This window comes from Musca domestica, unplaced genomic scaffold (assembly GCF_030504385.1).
Source record: "Musca domestica strain aabys unplaced genomic scaffold, Musca_domestica.polishedcontigs.V.1.1 10, whole genome shotgun sequence".
NCBI classification, from domain to species: Eukaryota; Metazoa; Arthropoda; class Insecta; order Diptera; family Muscidae; genus Musca; species Musca domestica.
The window spans coordinates 6713004-6736066 of NW_026712115.1; the positions used below are offsets into that span (position 1 = coordinate 6713004).

A 23063-nucleotide genomic window follows, 5' to 3' on the forward strand; every position below is an offset into this window, starting at 1 on the left:
TGGAGGGAACACCAGAATTTTTTTTTCCATGAAGTTCATCTTATTTAATACAAATATTACTATGCGTCTAGTTTCCCCCAAAATCGGAAATTCCATTGTTAGATTGACCCAAATGTATTTAAACAAACTCCGTTCAAAGAAATATTGTGGCTATGTCCACATTTTCGATGAGACAGTCATATGAATGGGAATATATGATCGAATCAAATGTTAAGATCGATTGTGGGTTTCCATTGGTACCGTCGAAAACATTTTAACTTCTCAAGGACTGTCATCATAGTGATAGATTCCTCACAAATATTTCGTAATGACCACTATAGCTATAGTCTTGGATTTAATCAGAGCTTCAACAATTTTGTATGCTATTATAAAGCAATTAGAAAATTGGTTTACATGAAATAAAGGTATATAGCAACTACTATGTCTCATCTCTATTACCGGCTGCGAACATTGACTGGACAGGTATGAAGCGATATTTGATTCCCATTACAAATGGGAGTCAATTCCACGAAATTGCAGCAAGTATTTGTATTGCTTTCGAAACGTATTGAGAAGGCATAAATTTAGTTTAACATCGTTACCCACCACTAGGGTAGATGCTTATTTATTCAGGTACTTTCATGCTCGTTTATATGATGTTTATGTGTAGCTTATGTTGGTTGGTATTTGTTGAATTGAAAAGACAAGAAATTGAATCAAGTTTTTTGCTATGATTTTGTTTTTTGCAAAAAGTATTTTATTTCTGTAACTGGATAGCGGCATGGTGATGCGCGACATTTAAAGATTCATGTCGTAGCATTAAGAGTGGTTTGTAGTTGGATTTGTGCAGATAATAGTTTAACACGGCCCGTTGAACTGTATTAGTAATGGTGTTTGTGTCTTAAGTCTTTCGTTTGGCTTGTCGTAGAGGGCAGGCCTTGTTGCTGTTTACATTCCCTGCTGATATAAATGAAATTAAAAACAGCTTTGAACTATTGAAAAATAATTCTGCATTCCCAAACATTTATCAAACTTTTTAGAGGATTTACACTAAATTTTTATACCCTCCACCATACTATGGAGGGTATATTAACTTTGTCATTCTGTTTGTAACTCCTCAAAATACTCATGTAAAACCCAACAAAGTATGTATATTCTTGATCAGCGTAAAATTCTATGTCGATTTCCGTCTGTGTTTCTGTCCACGTTTTCATATAGCCCCCATATAACGGTACCTCCCGATATTCGGTATTTTGACGATTTCAGCAACTTTATTCATCGTTTCAAATTTCGTACTGGATGATGCTAATGGATACTACAACCTATGGCAAAACATTTCGTATGCAGGCCAACGTCTTCGTATAGCCCCTATATAATGGTACCTCCCGATATCCGGTATTTTCATGATTTTAACGACATTACTTACTGGAATTATTTCGAATTTCGTATTTGAAACTCGTAATGGGTACTACAGCCTATGACAAAAATTTTTGTATTTAGTTTTCGGAATTTTTGAAACTTTTATGTTCCTTCAAAATGGTGGAGGGTATTAAAAGTTCGGCCCGGCCGAACTTAGCTGCTTTTTTACTAGTTTTTATTTAATAATAATAACTAATAATTTTAATTATTTAAAGAATAGATTTTAAATATATTTTTAATACAGTTTTCTCAAATAAAATACTCATCTAAAAAAATATTTACATTTTCCATCGATGCACCTTATACGAGATCTGTAGTTGTTTCGCTCCTAAATATCAATACATCATTTAAGCAACAACAACAAAAATTAACAATCACCGCAACAGCATTCGCGACGGAGAAGAGGAAAATCAGCAGCATAAAACTGCTGTCGACAGACATGCTGCTCAAAAACAAAAGTGGTGAATATTCTTATATGTGTGAACCGGCAACCACCACTCAGACACTGAGGCATGAAAACGGATCTCTCATACAAAAGTGCGCCAAAACTGAACTTTATTTTGGCATAACGGCAGTTTTGGGAGTGACCAAATGAACAAGATTTTGGAAAAAGTCAAAGGAAAAATTTCAGTACGAGATAATGAGAGAAATAAGTTTATGGTTAGTCCATCCGATATGTAAGATAAAGATCTGGAAACCTACTTACAATTCCTTATAATTCTTATTTAAAGCCGTAACGGCTCATTAGAAATAATTGGACAATTACCCAATTTGATTACAAAATTGATGGTTCATGCGAGAATTTAAATATAAATCCTGTTTTTAACTCAGAACAGTTTTGTAAAAAATCGACGACTTTAGTTTAAATTTTCCTTTGAAGAATTTCCTAATTTCCTCCACTATTCGAATTCGGATCTAATGTAATCATTGTTGGCCACCTCTATTATTAAATCGCACTCACAACTGCATTCGCCTAATGCTGGCGCATACAAATCGATGCCGATGGTTACGCCAACGTCTACACAGGCGTTGTGTGGTAGGTTCGGTGGCATCCGTCGCCGCTATTGAGTTGTGGTAACTGTGAGCCGCACACAATTTTTCGGTTGGCTCACAAGCAGGCGCAGTCATGCCACTATAAATAGCTTAAATAGGGCCTGTTGGCGAACAGTATTTTTTAAAATTTTGCTTTCACTCCTCGAAAACCGCAACGCATCCAAAACGTACAACTGAGAAAATTCAAACAAAAAGTGAAGTGACATTAAAGTGTATTTCTTTAAAAAAATCAGAAGATTTACAAATTACTGCCACAATAAATAGTGGAGATTGGGTTAGAAAATAAAAATTAAATTAAAAGACTTAAAACAAAAATGAAACTCGTTGTAAGTAATCAGATGGGTATTATCCTGTTGGAGAAAATCAAAAAAAAATTAATATGACTGCGACAATGGCAAAGCGTAACAAACACTCTATTTTGAAAACTATTCAAATTGGAAATAATTACTATTTTTGCCCAAACAATTGTGAATATATTTCTACTGTGGTATTGTGATGGATTAATCCTGTCAAAAGACAGGATAAGTTATTTGGTTATAAAATTGAGTAGTGGAACTGCAAAAAAGTCAAACGCTATAAATTTTAAATTTTTTTAATTTTATTGAATGAAAGCAAAAAATGTTGGTTAGATTTGTTCGAATTGGTCAGCTTTGGCACGAATTATGGGCTTCAAACGGCCAATGAAACCGTAACACGCTGCCCACGGCTTTAATACACCCTCCAGAATATTTTCGCGATAATATTCGAGTTCCACAAAATGGAAACGTACGTCCCGAAATTCACTCCATTTGGGCTGATATTAGCCATTACAACTTCAACTTCAGGCTGCTGTCATTTCTAAGCCACTTGTCCGACAGCTGTCGGCGTACAAAAGCATTTTGGTGAGAATTTTCCAGAAAAAAGTTATTCGTGATGAAATTCACGAGTGATAGTGTGATTTCTTTATGTTTGGCCGGCGCTTGAGTTCTGGTGGCTGTACATTTTCAGCTGACCTCTTTGGCAAGTAAACACGATCATTTTGTTTGTTTTCAAACTGCCGCACAACGAATGGTTTCTCATCGGGGAAAACCAAATTCGGCAGTTCACCACTTTCGGCCAAGCGAAGCAAGTCTTTAGCTCTTTTGAGTCCATTTTCTTTCCGTTGCGGTGTAAGTTCTTACACTTTTTGTTCTTCTTACACTTTACCCCGAGCTCATTTTTTCAATATTTGCCGAATGGAATATTGCTATATGTTCAGCTCACGAGATATTTTTCGGCAACTGCGACGCTGGTTTCTATCAAGTCGCTTCTTTACTTTAAACCATTTCATAAATTTCTATGTCGATTTAACGATGTTAGTTCGTCTGTGGAAATCACTCTAGCTTCCGACCGAATTGAAGTAGATTGATACTATTTTACTCAAATGTATATTATGTCTGCAAGACTTTTGGTATTGACCATGTAGGTCCACGTTTTGGTAAAGCCCCCATATAACAATACCTCCCCATATTCGGTATTTTGATGATTTTTGCGACAATATTCATCGGAATTGTTTCAAACTTGATATTTGAAGTTCGAAATGGATACTACAGCCTAAGACAGAAAATTGTCTTTGCTGGTCCACGTCTTCGTATAGCCTCCATATAATGGTACCTCCCGATATTCGGTATTTTGATGATTTTAGCGACATTTTTCACCGGAAGTGTGTCAAATTTGTTATTTCATGTTCGAAATGGATACTTCAGCCTAAGACAGAAAATTGTCTGTGCAGGTTTACGTCTTCGTATAGCCCCCATATAACTGTACCTCCCGATATTTGGTACTTTGTTGATTTTAGCGACATTATTAACCGGAATTCTTTAACAGTTGGTATTTGACGTTCATAGTGGATACTTTAGCCTATGACAGAAAATTGTATGTGCAGATCCACATCTTCGTATAGGCCTCATACAACGGTACCTCCCGATATTCGGTATTTTGATTATCTCAGAGACAATATTCACAGAAATTGTTTCAAATTTCGTATTTAAAGTTCGTAATGGATACTACAGCCTAAGACAGAAAATTGTCTGTGTTGGTCCACTTCTTCGTATAGCCTCCATATAATAATACCTCCCGATATTCGGTATTTTGATGATTTTAGCGACATTTTTCACCGGAACTGTGTCAAATTTGTTATTTGAAGTTCGAAAAGGATACTTCAGAAGATCCACGTCTTCGTATAATTTATATAATTTTTAACGGATTTTATTGTTTTTGAGAATTGCCAAATTCATTCCAAATGGCCCGGCCGATCTTACAGCTTTTTTACCTGTTTTTTTTTTTTTGGTGAACTTTTATGCAAATATATTATAAAACAGTGCAAATATAGATCTATTTTCTTTGGTGACTTATAGTAAAGTTTGATGAAATATATTTTTGCCTTTGTCATCATCCTTCTAAAATTATGCTTTGTTGGGGCTTTTTGCACAAACTCAAACTCTAAAATGCCTTTTTAATATATATGAATTCCTGGCGTTTAAATAAGACTTTGGCTTGTGACGTCTTTTAAAACCTATAGTAGAATTCGATGACATATAATTTTGTAGGAAGTTTTCAACCATATTTAAAAAAAGGAACAAAAAGAACCCTTTGCTGACTCGTTCGAGGATTTTAATTGGCTAATAAAATATTCTTCGTATTTTTATCTACAATATTGTCCAAGACACTATAAACCCAGAAGGCACGAATTTCGCGGAATCTTTAATCCGAAAATTTCTAAAAGTGTAGAAGAGGGGGGAATTTACCCCCTCTATTCAGGTTACTTTGCTACAAGTGTCTTCTTTTCTAGCTCTACTTTCATAATCTCCTGGTTGAAAACCTACTTTTACAATAACTGATCAAAAAATAGCCGTTATTTTAAAGTTATTTATTTATCCATTAATAACTATCATGTCCCCTTCAAAGGAATGCTTCTCAGATATAATTCGAATATTGCACTACATCAAAGTAGTATTTCCTTATTGGCCGTACGACCGGCGTGCTATTTTCGGTCTCGGTAATGGACATGCATAAATCGACTCAGAATGTGATTCTGTAGAGATCGTCATTTAAATGTTTTACCCAAATGACATATTTACATGAACTCAGTGAATCAGATGTGGTTTCGTCTATATAAACGTTTGTATTATTTATATTTTCAAATTCAAAACATTCCTCACCCTACAACAGCTGCTAATTTATAATAAAAAAAAATAATAATTTATTTTCCCTCCATCTCATTGCAGCTATCGACCTTGTTGTGCCTGAGCTTAATGCTTATTTCCTGCACAGCCATACCTCAGCATCGAAATATCAACAATCATCAACCACATCCGAATGCAAATAATATTCCACTGGATGAGAAGCCGGATCCCCGACGTGAAACCTCCACCTGGATTCCAATCCTGAAATACAACAAAGAACAAAGCGAAGATGGCAGCTACAAGACCGAGTATGAAACCGGCAATAATATAATACACGAAGAGACTGGATTCCTAAAGGATTTCTCGGAAAATAATCCCAATGGCGTTTTGGTACAACACGGCCAGTATTCCTACCAGTCACCCGAAGGTGAAACCATCAATGTCCAGTACACAGCCGATGAACGTGGATTCCGTGCCACCGGCGATCATATACCCACACCTCCGGCCATTCCCGAGGAGATTCAAAAAGGCTTAGATCAAATCTATGCCGGCATTAAACAGCAACAAGAACGTTTGGAGCAGAGAGCCAAAAGTGATCCCGAATTTGCCAAGAAATTAGAGAATGTACGTTTGGCCAATCAAAACGGCCAATATGTGGGTCCCTTGGAGAATCCTTAAAATGGGAGATCAGTACGCTCTTAATGTCATGACACATATATTAACATTAACCCCCGCCCTATTTATAACCTCTAGACTACCAATTTTAACTGAAACACAAACATCAACAACACAAATTTTGCAAATTAATTAACCCTCCATTCCATTCAAACGAAAAATAAAAACTAAGACTGTGATTTGTTTTAAGTTCGGTGTTGTAAGCATGTGGCTCTAATTATCTTTGACATCTGTTTATATTTCATTCTTCATTGTTTCGGCATTCAATTTGAAATTGTCTTTTGTTCACCTTGGCAATCGACGTTGCTTGCGAATTGTGTGTGCGTGTGTGAAAATATTTATTTTTCCATTTCTCGAAAATTTCCATCCTAACAACTGACTAACCATCCAACAAACATTTTTTTTTTAACAATGAGACACTATTTTATTTTTATTTCAACAATAACAACAACAACAGTAATTAATGTACAAATAATTTGAAATAATTAAAAAAGAAAATACTCGAATAAAATAAATGAAGAAAAAAACTAAAAATGAAGATTACTTTTTAATTGATTACGGAAACAGGAAACACAACAGTTGGAAAATTTAGCCCGGTAATGATGCTTGAAATAATTCCCGGAAAATTTTACAGCTCAATTATGCACCGTTGGTATAGCAAAATGAAAATTATACATTTAGCAAGTCTAGTATAGGAGAATAAAATCCCCGACTTCCGAGATAATCCCATATGTATAAAAGTTTATATTTTCATTCAACGTTTAGCAAATGGAGTTCTCATTGGATAAGAATTTGTTCAACGAAAACATTTCAAAATCTCATCACGTTTTCCAAATTGTAGTTTTGAAATCATAATTAGTCGAACACATCCCAACAAAGTATCATGATTGTAGGTCAGGTGTTTGCAACTGAAAGCATTACCTTTAACATACAACTGTTTATGGTATTTTGAGAAAAGTTCAAAAAATTACAGGATTAAAGAAATCAGACCACACGATATGTGGTGAAAATCAGTTCAGATATAGCTGAAATTAAAAAACTGCAACAAAGTCAAACGCCATAATTTTTACATTTTTTTTAATTTTATTGAATGGAAGCAAAAAATGTCGGAAATAGCATCAAATTTTTGAATAAGTTTAGATTGTTCGAATTGTTCACCTATGGCACGAATTATGGCCTTCAAACGGCCAATGAAATCGTTACACGCTGCCCGAATGTTGCTCTGCGGTATTTTGGCCCATTCCCGGCGAAACGCTTGGTTGAGTTGATTGACACTTTGGTATTTTTTAGTGCCAACCTTGCTCCCCAAAATACTCCAGACATAATAGTCCTACGAATTGGTATCCGCAGATTTTGATGGCTATGGTGCGCTGGAAATGAAGCGAGGAACCTCATTTTGTAACCATTCTTGGGTGGCGCGTGCTGAGTCCAGTTGGAATGTCCAAGGTCTGCGGCCAAAATGTTTGCGTGCCTAAGGCATTAATACACCCTCCAGAATATTTTCGCGATAATATTAGGCATTTATTCTGACGCCACGGTCGATCGACGACCATCGGTTGTGGTGGCCCACACCATCACCATGACCAGCGCTTGAGTTCTGGTGGCCAACCGAAGGTGCACATTTTCAGCTGACCTCTTTGGCTAGTAAACACGATAATTTTGTTTGTTTACAAACTGCCGGACAACGAATGTTTTCTCATCGGAGAAAACCAAATTCGACAGTTCCCCACTTTCGGCCAAGCAAAGCAACTCTTTAGCTCTTTTGAGTCTTTTTTTCTTTTTCTTTCTGTTGCGGTGTAAGTTCTTGCATTTTGTGGATTTTCAATGGTATTACCCCGAGCTCATTCATCAATATTTGCCGAATGGAATATTGCGATATGTTCAGCTCACGAGTCATTTTTCGGCCACTGCGACGCGGGTTTCGATCAAGTCGCTTCTTTACTTTTCGAACCATTTCTGCTGATGTTGCTGTTTTCTTCCGTCCACTTTCTTGACGTCGGGCTACGCTACCAGTATCACGGTAACGAGCGATGGTACGAGACACAAAAGATTTATTCATGCTGGAGTGCTCTAACGAGAGCCACTTGTGTGTTTTCAGCCAAATTTAAAAACATCACACTATTACGCTACAATTTCCTTCACGAATAAGTTTTTTTCTGGAAAATTCTCACCAAAATGCTTTTGTACGCGTGTAAACAATATAATGAGCTGTCACTGGTATAATCTTAGCAGCTGTCCGACGAGTGGCTTAGAAATGACAGCAGTCTGAAGTTGGTTGCAGTTTTTTCATCTCACCCTGTATATACCCGAAATACACGGATTTCGAGGAATCTTAGTCCTAACATTGATGTTGATATATTTCGGTTACTTTGCAATGTAATCTTTCCAAACGCTGGTACACGATTTTCTTTTTAGCTCTACTTTAGCTCTACTGATCTACGGATTTTTAGACAATTCCATTGAAAAATTTAACTAAAATCATGATCCCTATTAGATTCCACTGAATATAAAGAGTAAAGCATACTCGATTGGTATACTACTCGAGTGGTATAGAACAAGTTAAAAAGTATTGTAATGATTATTCAAATTGTTGACCCTTAATGGAAGAGGTTTCGAAGAAGTGGGCCAATATTGTCCATTTAATATCTGACCTAAGTCTCATATAAATATGACAACATCCCAGATTTCGACTATATCATTCACTTGCCCCACTTCATATGAGATAATTTACGGAAAATGTTGAATTGAGCATGAAGTACCAGATAGATAGCACATGCCCGCTACTTCGTTAGCGAATTTGGAAATATTGAAACCATTTGAAACATATTATGTTGTTTTCACAGAAAACTGAGAAACAAAAATGAGAATTCTTGTAAGTTTATTGCTCCTATAAATGGTACATAAATGGTATAAATGGTACCAAATTTAATGTTATTTGGTACTTTTTATTCATTCTCAACCCTACACACCAATAATTTAAATTTTAGTACCATCTGGCACTTTTCGTAAATCGACACGTCAATTCTAACCCCAACACCAAAATTCTAACTCTATCCGTACAACAATACTTAGTTTTGTACCATTTATTACTTTTGTACTGTTGAAGTACTTATTTCCAAAAATAATTTCAAATTTCAGGACATCACCTCTATAGGATCACCCAATCCAATTTTTACCAAATTTAGTACCATTTTGTATACATAATTACGATTTTCCAAAAATTACTGCATAACCAAATCCTATGCTCCAACAGTAGACTCAAGTTCAATTTCCAGGACACCAAATGTCCTGAAACGAATTTGGTTCAAAGAGACCTAGGGTCTAAACCCGTTATTTCGATGAGTTACGTTTTGGTCGTAGCCACATAGCTAAGGATATAAATTTAGAGTCTATGGAGTATTCCGCTCGATCGAGTGGAGAGTAAAACTCACATTTCGATACTCAGACTTAAACCAATCTTAAGCTGAAATAAGTACTCAATAACGATCATAGCTTATATGATTTACTTCACACAAATTCTTAATATGAATGTATATTCGCTGCGAATGCCCTGCCAAATTTTCGTAGCCCTATTTTTTTCTTTTTGTTACTCGTTTAAATTTATAGTTCCACATTTAATAATTCCGAGCTGTCAGATGTTTAAAGAACAATATCGTTCCAAGTAATTTTATCATTAGGATAACTGACTTATTATTCTGTGCACCACTAAATTTATTGGAAAGTACTTTTTGGGTAGTTGATGGGTCAAGTGTCCCTTCAGAATTTCAGGACAAGGGAAAATATAAATTCATCTCTTTTTGACACCGAATGTCACATCTTTGTATCTCTTGTTTTCTTTTATTGCAGCATAACTGTGTGTTGTTTTGTTTTTGTTTTTAACCTGAGTTTTAAATATACAATGAAAATGAGCTTTCCAAAATCAATAAATAAATACAGTTTCGAAATGATGTGGATGAGGGGAATAACTGCTATTCACATTTAATAATAGTAATAATAAATAATCTTAAAAATAAAACTAAAATACAATAACAACATAAATTTAATTGACTTTGTAGATTTGTTGATGAATTCGCCGAATGTGAATCGAAATATTCTTCATAATTTTGAACACTGGCTCGGATCACTGGATTGACACTGTTGCTGTAGTGTTGACGATTTATGCTGCTGCTTCGTGTGGTAGTGGTGGTGGTGCTTCTGGTGACAGGTCTTGCAATGTACATCTCCTTGCCCAGGTTTATACCGCTGGGCATGGGAAAGCAAAATACCCTTTCAATGTTGACAACCTCATTGGAGTTCATCATATTGAATTCCCGCACAGTTATAGGTACACAAATCGCTGGTTCTTCGAGAGAGTTCTCGGTTGCATAGGGGGAACCCAACTTTGTAATATTGCCCGGTAATTTGGGCCACAACGAGGGTGGTATATTTAATGCGGTCAATGTTAAGGGTAATTCTGCAGAATGACTCTCGGTGCTTTGTTCTACCGTAAGATCCGAGTCATTCTCTTCTGGTGGCCGTTCCGTTGATATAACCGAAGACAGGGGTGTATCCATAAAATCCGTTGGCCAATTCATGCGTATTACACTGATATCTTCATCCTCCTGTAACTGAGGTGCAGAGTTCGCTGTGGGTGCTTGTCTTGTCTCCACCTCTATGTCATCATAATCTCCATTTTTTCCAACACCCTCATCATCATCATCATTACTTGCATCTTCATCATCATGGGTAGGACGATGATTATGATGATGCTGCTGTTGCTGCTGTCGATGCTTATTGTACTGCTCATCTGGTGTCACCTCAATGGAATGCCTCGAGCTTTGTTTATGATTGTACTTTATTTCTATGGTGTCATTACTCTGTCTAACCACCTCCACTGGTGGCACATTTCCGTCGACTTCTTTACCATCGATTGGGATTGTCACACTTTGTTCTGTGTTCTCCGAGGAAAATTGATGGTTGGCTGGAAATGTCGACGTTGTTGTGGCCATTGTTGTAGATGACGGTGTTGCCGTTGCCGTTGAGCTTGACAAATTGGTGCGTATTTTTTGACGACCTTGTTTTTTAAGATTTTTGGTAGAAGATCTAAGCTTTTGTTCTACATTCTCTGTGGATTCTTTGGAAGGCTTTTGTTCCAAAGAAGACGATAGCGACTTTTCAAATGAATCATTCTCAAATTTTATGGGTTTCGGTTGTTTGTTGTCAATAAAGCCACCTAGAAAGAAAACAAAATGTAATAAATTTAGTTGTTTTAATAAAAAAAAAAAACATATAAAAATTTAAATATAAATTTTTAAAACGATTTTAGAATAAATGAACAATATTACAACGAAAAAAAGACATTTTTATTTAAAAATACCTCTGTAAACACAAACTGCAGCCTTGGATCAATACGCATGGGAGTAATTTTGAACCATTATAGTCCCATATACAAAATAAATAAACTTTTTCACAACTAACAAAGACATTTTTTAACTATAAGAAACCACTGTAAGATTCAAAATTTGTTAATAAAACTAACTACGATATGCATTTAAAATTACAGCAACATCTTTTCCCGGTTTTGGCTATAATTAAATTCTTCAGTTTCTCAGTGTGTGGAACAAAAATTTTAAGCATGTGTGCATTTTAGAACCATCTCAGCGAAAAACAAAACAGAGAACACAACATTTCAAACTGCTTCGGATTATTTAGAATTGTTAACGGACTTTATCAAAACACCAAAATTGAAGCATATCGTTATAAGAAGAAAATATCAAAACCTAGACCGACAGAGTCAATTTTCGAAATCACTTATCCCCAAAGTTCCACCTAAACAAGTTAGAAAAGTGACAAGTTAAACAAGTAAAAAAGCTGTAAGTTCGGCCGGGTCGAACTTTGAATACCCTCCACCATTTGGAACGAATTTAGCAATTCTCAAAAACAATAAAATCCGTTAAAAATTCTGTTACAGTCTTAAAAATACCGAATGGTATTTTACACGACGACATAAACCTGCATAGGTAAAATTTGTCATAAGACATTAAAATATTTAAACGAAACTTAGAAAAAGTCGGTTATAATGTCGATAAAATCAAAATACCGAATATCCGTACCGTTACATGGGGGCTATACGAAGGCATGGACCTGCACAGACAATCTCCTGTATTAGGCTGTATTATCCATTACGAACTTCAAATACCAAATTTGAAACAATTCCGGTGAATAATGTCCCTAAAATCATCAAAATACCGAATATCGGGAGGTACCGTTATACAATCTCCTTTTATAGGCTGTAGCATCCATTACGAACATCAAATACCAAAATTTGAAACAATTCCGGTGAATAAATTCGCTAAATTCATCAAAATAACGAATATGGGGAGGTACCGTTATATGGGGGCTATACCAAAACGTGGACATACGTGGCCCATTTTCAATACCAAAAGTCCTGCAGACATACATTTGAGTTTATCAATCTACTTCACACAGACGGACAGACGGATAGGCGGACATCGCCAAATCGACATAGAATTTTATGCTGATCAAGGTCTAAAATGTGTATTACTATGGTATAGGGTATAAAAAGTATCAGTCGGTTTTGCCGACAGAAGTATACCCTCAGCCAATGCTCGAATATTTAAACATATTTTGACTTCAAATTGTTGACCCTCTATGGAGTAGGTTCCGATATAAATGTTACGACTTGCGAGTTTTGTTATTATCTTTAAATGGGATATGTGATAATTTTTTGAAAATCTTAAAATGTGCGTATGGTTCCAGATATAGTCGATCGAAGTATTCTATTTCCATACTTCATCTAATACAGATACAAATATTGGTATGGGCAAAATTACAAGAAAATCAAACATTTAATCAAATTTTATGCGAAATCATAAATGCCATATTTAGATTAAAGTATTGAAAATTGTGAGCCTTTGTGGCTGAGGTACCAGAAGGGGTTCGCAGATATATATAATCTTCACAACAGATCTTGTGTTAGCTAAAATGTCTGTATGTGTGAAATTTGAAGAGAGTTGGATGCTTATTTCGCTTTTTTTAAGCGTGTGGCTTTTTAAATCTTGAGCCCAATGTGGGGGAGGTACCAGAAATGTTCTGATCTCTACCATCTTACAATATTTCTAACAACACTATATCTGTTATTATAGTGTTGTTAGAAATATTGAGCCAAGTCTGAATGAAATCGGATTTTAATTTTTCTAACCCCTTATGGGGGAGGTACTTGAGGGAGTGGACCGATACATTCCATCTTCACACCAGGCTTTGGGTTAACAAAAATATTGGGATATGTGTAATTTGAAGACAATCGGGCTCTTAAATCACATTTTTAAAGAGTTATAATTATTCAAAACTTTGACACTTTGTGCGGGAGGTACCAAAAGCAGTGAACCAATATATATCATTCACATTCACAGCAGATCTTGTGTTAGTATAAATAATGAGATGTGTGAAATATTAAGAGAACCGTATGCTTATTTCGGATTTGAAAATCGTTTTGGTTATTCAAAACATTGACCCTTTGTGGGGGAGGTACCAGAAGGAATGGTCCGATCTCTACCATCTTAATAACAGATCTCGTGTTGATAGAAATATTGAGATGTGTCAAGCTTGAATGGAATCGGATGTTAACTTCGCGTTGTATGAGCGTCATGAATATTCACAATTTTTCCCTTTGTGGGAGAGGTACTTGATGGAGGAGACCGATATTTTCAACTTTCACACCTGACTTAACACTGATGTAAATATTAGGATTGCAAAGTTGGATTGTCCTATCTCTTTCTGTGCAGTAAATTATTTATAACCTACAACACATAGTGGTAAGGGTATTATGTCCTGTGCATTTGTTTGTAACAGGAAGAAAGAAGCGAGATAGACCCTTAGTTACTTTTGAGGATCTTCATGGAATCGCTTTTTGAGACGATTTATGTATGTATTCTTGTGAACAAAATGCAGGTCGCATATATTATCCGATTGAGATGAAATTTTGCAAACAAGAACGAACCCTATTGAAATTGGTGATAATCGGATCAGATTTAGATATAGCTCCCATATGTTCTACCTATTTCGGGTAAATTGCGCACCTAATGGCTAATATAAGTCCAAATGACAAATTTTGGTACATCCCACCGAGTTCAGTCTAGAAGTATGTAAAAAAAATTTGGAGAAAATCGGTTTAGATACAGCTATAGCTCCCATATATACCATTCATCCGATTTTGGGTTTTAAGTCCCTCACATGCTCAATATGCACTCCAGAAGAATGATATTTGGTACCGGATATCAGATACAGCTCTGAAATAAGTGTATCCAATTTTGTCAGATTTGAATATAGCTCACATATACATATATCCTCAACCGATTTCGGGTTAAATGTGCACCAAATGGCCAATATCAGTCCAAATTACCTGAATTTTGGAACATCCGACCGAATTCAGACTAGTTGCAAGTACATTAAATTCGAAGAAATCGGTTCAGATATAGCTATAGCTCCCATATACATGTGTCACCCGATGTGGTGTTTTTAAGTCCCTCACATCCGTAATATGCATTCGACAACAATGATATTTGGCACCAGATATCTTATAAAGCTCGGGAATACCTTTGCCAAATTTTGTTGAGAATGACAAAGATTCGGATATATCGGAGATAATATTTATATTATTAATTAATATTATAATATTAATCCGATTTCATGTTGTATGTTGTGCAAATAATGGCTAAAATCAGCCCAAATGGGGTAAATTTCGGACGTACGTTTCCAGTTTGTGCAACTCGGCTCCGATATATATATCTTTTGATATCATGCACTCTATAGCAAACTACAACTGCTCTAAAGCCAAATGTGGAAATAAATTATTTTTTTACGGAAGCTCTACTAAATATGCATATGCAGCGGGACCAACGTTATGGGCCCGCTCGACTTTTAACTTTCCTTACTGTTTATACCCTACAACACTATGTGTTGGGGGTATTATAAGTTTTATTGGGCCAAAAATTATGTAACACCTCGAAATATTGGTTTCCCACATAGGAAAGTATGTATGGATCTTCCTATCTCGCCGAGCTGAGACGATCTAGCTATGTATGTCCGACCGTCCGTCTGTCCGTCTGCCCATGTTAATTTGTAATCACTTCACAGGTCGCAATTATGGCCCGATCTTCACAAGATTTAGAATGAAAGTGGGCATAGGGCCGTCTTGGCATAAAAGTATAAAATAAATCGTATTAAAAGATACCAGTAATGATGTTAATATAGATTTTGTTGTATTTTGTGACATTTTTTTATTTTTTCATATTTTTGATCGCATGCTATTTTTTCAATTTGACTTATAATATTGAAGTATACATTTTGTAACATTTTTTCACTTTACAACACAGGTTTGGGTTATTATATACAGATTTCAATTATCGTCCGATCCTCACGAAAATTTTCACAAAGGTAGGGTTAGGCTCAGAAGGGCTAGGCCAATTGTTTTCAAAGATGTCCGCAATATAATTAGGGGTTGAAATGGACCAACAATTAAAAATCTTCCTGATTTTGCAGCCATTATAAAGGTCACAAATAGAAACCAAAGGACACTAAATATTGTACGAAGTTAGAGTTTAGGACAGCGGGTAGAATCGACCACTACTCTTGTGTGAAAAAATAAGAACATTACTTGCAGGCGGTATCCGAAATACACAAAAGGTGAACTTCTGGCTTTTTTATGCTGATTTCGTTGACGAATATAGCCAAGTATCGTAGACAAGCAAATTATATAGATGACTCTAAATTTGGAGATAAAGAGGGGCCTCTTATGTAGATGATCGCAAAATATTATATAAAACTGAACCAAAAACAAAAAAAAATTCCTGATAACTCAATTGAAGCCAATCGACACACCTTAGAAGAGAGTTAAGGACAGCGAAGAAGTCTAGCATTTTTGTTGACCTTTAGATTATATTTAGCTGTAAAATAGACAACAACAACTAATAACTCGACGGAGTGCGTAAATATTGAACAAATGTCCATGGTCAAAATGCTAACGGTAATATCTGGTCAGTGCTCCGTGACATAAATTCAAAAGCGAAATCTTCTATAGTGCGCCCCAGCCAGACAGCAGACAAACGGACGGACGGACATCGCTAGATCGACTCTAAATGTCCTGAAACGGATTTGGTCCAAAGAGACCTATGGTCTAAAACCGTTATTTCAACTAGGCACGTTTTGGCCGTATGACTGAGTGTATAAAAATCTGTATGCTGATTGATATATACCCTCAGCCTATGACCATGTACGTTTTCTTTCTTCAAATTTGATCTGGTTCTAAATAACTTTGATAAAGAGCGATAAGTCTTAGAAATGATTCCAAATTACTCTGAAGTAAGTACTTCTTTGAATTTTATTTATTTTAAGTAACCCTTGTAATGACCAAGATCATGCAACTTGTTTTTAGCTGCAAATATCATTATATAAATGAACTATGTGTATTAAAATCTAAACATAATTGATAATTCAATGAATATAAAAAACTTACTTATTGTATTGTCCTATAGCATTACAAAAAATAAGTTTTTTATATTCATGAATTTATTTTGTTTTTATTTAAAAATGTTACATTGTCTATTTGTTTTTGATTCAGGAAATGTCTATTTGTTTTTCCTTCGCTCGGTCTGGGGAAACTTGCAAGTTACAGCTAGCCATGGGAAAAGCAGGAACTTGTCAAATTCAGTCCGCATACACTAAGAGTTTGTCCTTAGGATATATTAGTTGTCATAGCAAATGTCAAGCGTACAAGAAACTGCATTCTTTTAGAGTTTTAGAGTGATTCGAGGTAGAAATAGATCTGAACCTACACACTTCCTTTTTACACTTTTTTTACTGTTAGCCTAATACCATTGTAAAGGCGTGGTGGGTCTATGTTTCTTAATAAAATAATATTCAAATCTGAACCAATTTCATTACAATTTGCCAACATTTATTTTACATCAAATTCCATCACACATCCCCAACTTCATTCAAATTTGGCAAATATATAGCGAGTTAGGTGTATCAAATACACGAATTCGGCCGAAAATTCATATAAGAGAAAATATTTGTTGTCCAGCAGTTTGTAAACAAACAAAATGATCGTATTTACTTGCCAAAGAGGTCAGCTGAAAATGTGCACCTTCGGTTGGACACCAGAACTCAAGCGTCGGTCATGGTGATGATGTGGGCCGCCATAACAGCCCACGGTCGCTCTCCGCTCGTATTAATCGACCGTGGCATCAGATTAAATGCCGAGTATTATCGCGAAAATATTCTGGAGGGTGTATTAAAGCCTTCGGCACGCAAACATTTTGGCCTTGGACATTCCAACAGGACTCAGCACCATAGCACTCAGCACGAGCTACCCAAGAATGGTTACAAAATGAGGTTCCTCGCTTCATTTCCAGCGCTTATTTGTCGATCACCTCAAGCAAGAGCTTCGCCAAGAATGGGCCAAAATACCGCAGATCAACATTCGGGCAGCGTGTGACGGTTTCATTATCCGTTTGAAGGCCATAATTTCGTGTCAAAGGTGACGAATTCGAACAAATCTAAACTTTTTCTAAAATATGATGGTATATCCGACATTTTTCCTTTCATTCAATTAAATTAAAAAAAAAATAAAATTGTGGCGTTTGACTTTGTTGCAGTTTTTTATCTCACCCAGTTTTTTATCTCACCCAGAGTAAACTTCTAAAACGATTTAACCCTGTCAGAATTTAAATTTTGCACCGATCGGTATTTTGTCGAAGATGGGCTATATCAGTCCATGATATCGTATAGCCACCATATAACGGTACTCCTCTATACTCGATGTTTTGATGATTGCAACCAAATTGTTCAGTGAAATTTTCTGAAATCGTCTGAGTTCCTTCTGAGTATTTTACTTCCTGAAAGAGAAATGTATATATAGGTCCACGATATCGTATAGCCAACATACAAGGGTACCAATACCAAAATTGTGTATGCAGGCCTACGTCTTCGCATAGCCTCCATATAACGGTACCTCTCAATATTCGTTATTTTGATGATTTTAGCTACATTCTTCGCCGGATTTTTTTCAAGTTTCGTATTTGAATATTGTAATAGCTTATGACAAAAGTTTCCAATACAGGTCCACGTCTTAATATAGAACCCAATATGACTGCTATATTCGGTATTTTTATGATTTTAACAGAAAGTTTTTATTTTCAACACTGAGGTATACCACACCGGTTACGCTGACCAACCAAGTTAAAGGTTCTATGTATATTCAAAGGAAAACTATATTATTAATCGGACGACTAGAACCAGGTCCGTAAACTCGGGATGTCCGACGAAAAACTTTATTCCAATATAATTGGGTTAAAAGTGGTAGACATTTAAACTAATTTTGAGAAGCGTCTTTAAAGGACATTTAAACTGTTTTTGTGTTAGATACCATAGATCAAGGTTACACAGGTATCAGAAAAATTTAATGATACATTCTGACTTGTTTAGCAAATCTATCATTGAAAGTCAATCATCTACCCGTCTAATGAAATGACATGAGGTGAGAAGATGTTCACAAATTATTGGACTGGATAAATACTATTGGGACCAACAGAAATTAAATTTTACTCTTTCCGGAATATGCAACCCCTTCTACAATCAGGTAATTACGAGATTTTGCACCCTTTCAATGAGAATTGTGAAGCTCTCTCAACATATGCTCTTATAAAAATCATGAATGAAAACAACAAGTGGTAGACATTTAAACTAATTTTGAGAAGCGTCTTTAAAGGACATTTAAACTGTTTTTGTGTTAGATACCATAGATCAAGGTTACACAGGTATCAGAAAAATTTAATGATACATTCTGACTTGTTTAGCAAATCTATCATTGAAAGTCAATCATCTACCCGTCTAATGAAATGACATGAGGTGAGAAGATGTTCACAAATTATTGGACTGGATAAATACTATTGGGACCAACAGAAATTAAATTTTACTCTTTCCGGAATATGCAACCCCTTCTACAATCAGGTAATTACGAGATTTTGCACCCTTTCAATGAGAATTGTGAAGCTCTCTCAACATATGCTCTTATAAAAATCATGAATGAAAACAACTAGTCTGGCTGGAAGTCTCTAGAAACTGATTTCATACATTACAAAAACCATAAAAAATACATTGAAAACCAATAACAACAAGAAATATCTGCAATAAAAATGACCACCACTCACCATGCTGTCTATTGATGGTTTTGTTGGAAACTTTTCCAGCAGCATCAGCAGCAGCCAATGCCGCAGCTGCATTCTCGAAGATGCCAATGATATTGTCATTGTGATTGCCATTGTTGGTCATCTGTATTTTTGTATTTGTCGTTGTTGTTGTGTTTAACGCCGCAACCGGTTGCAAAGGCGGATCTGGCTTCCAAGTGCCATAAACGATTGACTCGAATACAGGACCATTTTCATTGCTAGTCAAAACGTATTTTGAAATGCGATCTTCCAAAACAGGACCAGAATAGGCTGGTGATGTTGTACTACTCGACGGTGTTGTTGGTGTTGTCCTTGTGGTGGCTGCTGAGGGCGTTGTGGAACTTGTTGAAGAACTTTGATGTAGAGGAGGGATGTTGTTACTACTGGCTGATATTGGTATCCAACCAGGCGTAATAAAGGGTCCTATGGGCTTGCGTGTTGGAAGTGTCACTTTGGCCGTGGTGGGAACCACAAATGGGTACAGCATTGGTTGAAGCGGAGGATTTTGCGAATCAAAACCTGGTGGCAAGAGCAGTGTTGATGGTTTTACCGATGTTGATTCCGGCTGCTGTTCTGCTGATGCTGGTAGATGGGAAAAAGGCAGTGGCACCTGTATGCTGACCACACCAACAATGGAAATGCATGCGTATGTGACCAGCAGTGAATATTGTTGGAACATTTTCAATTTTTCGTTTCTTGTTCTAATTCGAGTTTTGAGGAGAGGCGAATCGCACACTTGCTAATCATTAAAAATTATTATTGTGTTTTTTTTTTCTCTTATTACTGTTGTTATTCTTGTGGTTGCTGTTCAATTTTCTTCACTTGGCTTGCACGTTCACGTTTGCACAATGGCTATCAGCTTTGCTCCACTTTCTGACCGTAACACATTAAAAATAAAACTCTGTTAATTTTGCTTTACACCTTTTATTTCTTTTTCTTCTTCGCAGTTCATAGCATTATTTGTTTCGATTCTTTCAAGAAGTTTCAACAACATTCGAATGCGATCTTCAGCGTTATTGTTTTTCACGTTTACACCATTTCAAATTGAATCTAATTCGTTGCGGTTCATTTATTTTATTTTTTAAGTCATTGTGTTGTGCGAAAAAACACAGTTTCCAAAGCATTTGTTCATTTTGTTGTCTTGCCTGATATTACTCATTTGAATCCGCGGGGATATGAGTATAACGGTTATAATATCGATTGTTTAGAACGCTTTGTGTTGTGACTCAGGTAAATATATAATTTTCCAAAAAAAAAACAGTAAAGAAAGTCCTAAAGTCAGGCGGAGCCGACTTTATGATACCCTACGCCACTTTGCTAATTTAGTAGAGCTCCACATAACAATTAAAAGTTTTAATGGAAGAATTCAATCATACACGCTATGATTATAATTATAATTTGAAATTCAAAGGACTAAATATGTATCTTTTAAATTCGGACTTGCATTGTCCATTTGGTGCAAAATTAATTTGAAGTCAGATAAAGATATATATATGGGAGCTATATCCAAATCTGAACCGATCTCGATAAAATTTAGCAAAGATATTTCTGAGCTGTATTTGATATATTTCCCTGAATATCGTTGTTACGGAGTGCATATTACGGCTGTGGGTAACAAATACAACAAATCGGATGAACTATATATATGGGAGCTACAGCTATATCTAAACCGATCACCAAATTCACCAAATTTGGCATACTACCTTCTAGACTCAATTCGGTCGTATGTGCCAATTTCCATCCCATTGGGCCAAATATTAGACGTTTGGTGCACAATAAAAAGTAAATCGGACGAAGTTATACATGAGAGCTATATCCAAATTTGAACCAATCTCGATAAAATTTAGCAAAGGTATTTCTGAGCTGCATTTGATATATTTCCCCAAATATTGTTGTTACAGAGTGCATATTACGGCTGCGGAGGACAAAAATAACAAATCGGATGAACAATATATATAGGAGCTATAGCAATATCTGAACCGATTTCGATCAAATTCGGCATACTTATTTTCAGGCCTAATTTGGTTGTATGTGCAAAATTCCATACTATTCGGGCTGATGTTACACGTTTGGTGCACAATAAAAGGCAAATCGGACGAAAATATATATGGGAGCTATATCTAAATTTTTACCGATTATCTCCAATTTCTGCCTTAGGCTGCAGTATCCATTACGAACTTCAAATACCAAATTTGAAACAATTCCGGTGAATAATGTCCCCTAAATCTCCAAAATACCGAAAAAAGAAAGTACTATACCAAAACGTGGACCGACATCACCCATTTTCAGTACCAGAAGTCCAGCAGACATAATAAACATTTGAGTAAAATTTTACCAATCTGCTTCATTTCGTTCGGAATCTAGAGTGATTGCCACAGACCAACAGACGGACGGACAGCGATAAATCGAAGTAGAATTTTGTGCTGATCAAGAATATATATACTTTGTGGGGTCTAAAATGTATATTTCGAGGTGTTACAAACGGAATGACAAACTTAATATACCCTCCATACTATGGTGGAGGGTATAAAAAATTAGGACGACTAAAATTTGAAATTGAAAGGATTCGTCCTTGGGCCAAACAAATATTGTTTAGAAAATTTCATTTCAATCGGATAATAAATGAGACCTGCATTTTGTTCACAAGAATACATGGACGGACGGACGGACGGACTGACATGCATAAATCAACTCAGAAAGTTTCTATGCAGATCATCAAAAGGGTCTATCTCGTTTCCTTTTGCCTGTTACAAACAAATGCACAAAGACATAATACCCTGACCACCTTGTGGTGTAGGGTATAAAAACCAGAACAGAGGGAAAAAAATTCGGCTGAGTCCGACTATATAATACTCCCACACTACCATGTATATTTAGGAGAGTTATCAAATAGAACAAATAAAAGTTTTTATACCCTCCACCATAGTATGGAGGGTATATTTGTTGATCTTTCCGTTTGTAACACCTCGAAATATACATTTCGATTTATTTATACAGCGATGTCCGTCCGTCTGTATGTCCATCTGTGAAAATCACTTTAGCTTCCCAACGAAATGAAGAAGTTGATCAAATTTTACTCAGATGTTTGTTAGATCTGCAGGACTTTTGTCATTAAAACACGTATAGGTAGGGCCACCTTTTCGTATAGCCCCCATATACTGTACTCACAGATTTAAGGTTTTTTTGGGTGTTTTAGTCACAATTTTAACCTCGCTGTTAATTCTCTGTAAATTTGCAGTACGTGTACCCATCAGTATGTGTATTTTGATGATTTGTGTCACACTTTTCACCAGAAATGTTTCAAATATAGAATTTGGAGTTACTATGGGTTACTTCATCCTATGACAGGAAATTGCCCGTACTGGTACACGTCTGCGTATACGCCGGTCACGTCCCGGTCCCTCCCTATATTCGGTATGTTGATGATTTTATCGACATTATCCCCCGTAATTGTTTCTAATTTCGTATTGTAAGTTTGTAATGGTCACTAAAGCCTGTATCCGAAAATTGTGTATGCATGTTCACGACTTCGTATAGGCCCCATATAACGGTACTTGCCTGTATT

General features: G+C 36.0%; 2 protein-coding genes across 3 annotated transcripts in view; one reads left to right on the forward strand and one right to left on the reverse strand.

The window, feature by feature from the left end:
* Positions 1-2591: 2591 nt before the first annotated feature.
* LOC131803552 (endocuticle structural glycoprotein SgAbd-2-like) lies at positions 2592-6740 on the forward strand. The gene is made up of 2 exons (XM_059124902.1): positions 2592-2777; positions 5697-6740. The coding sequence occupies exons 1-2, from the start codon at positions 2766-2768 to the stop codon at positions 6270-6272; spliced, it is 588 nt and encodes a 195-aa protein (XP_058980885.1). The 5' UTR covers positions 2592-2765; the 3' UTR covers positions 6273-6740.
* A 3360-nt stretch (positions 6741-10100) lies between these two features.
* The window catches only part of LOC131803928 (uncharacterized protein DDB_G0280205-like), a 30348-nt gene continuing 17385 nt past the window's right edge, over positions 10101-23063 (reverse strand). The window contains exons 1-2 of one of the 2 annotated variants that reach the window (XM_059125873.1): positions 19481-20459; positions 10101-11481 (exon numbers count right to left, since the gene is read on the reverse strand). In XM_059125873.1, coding sequence (XP_058981856.1) covers positions 10238-11481; positions 19481-20177 — 1941 coding nt within the window. In that variant the 5' untranslated portion in view covers positions 20178-20459 and the 3' untranslated portion in view covers positions 10101-10237. Of the gene's footprint in view, positions 11482-19480; positions 20460-23063 lie in introns of those variants that run through there. The other variant, XR_009342833.1, reaches the window with a different exon arrangement.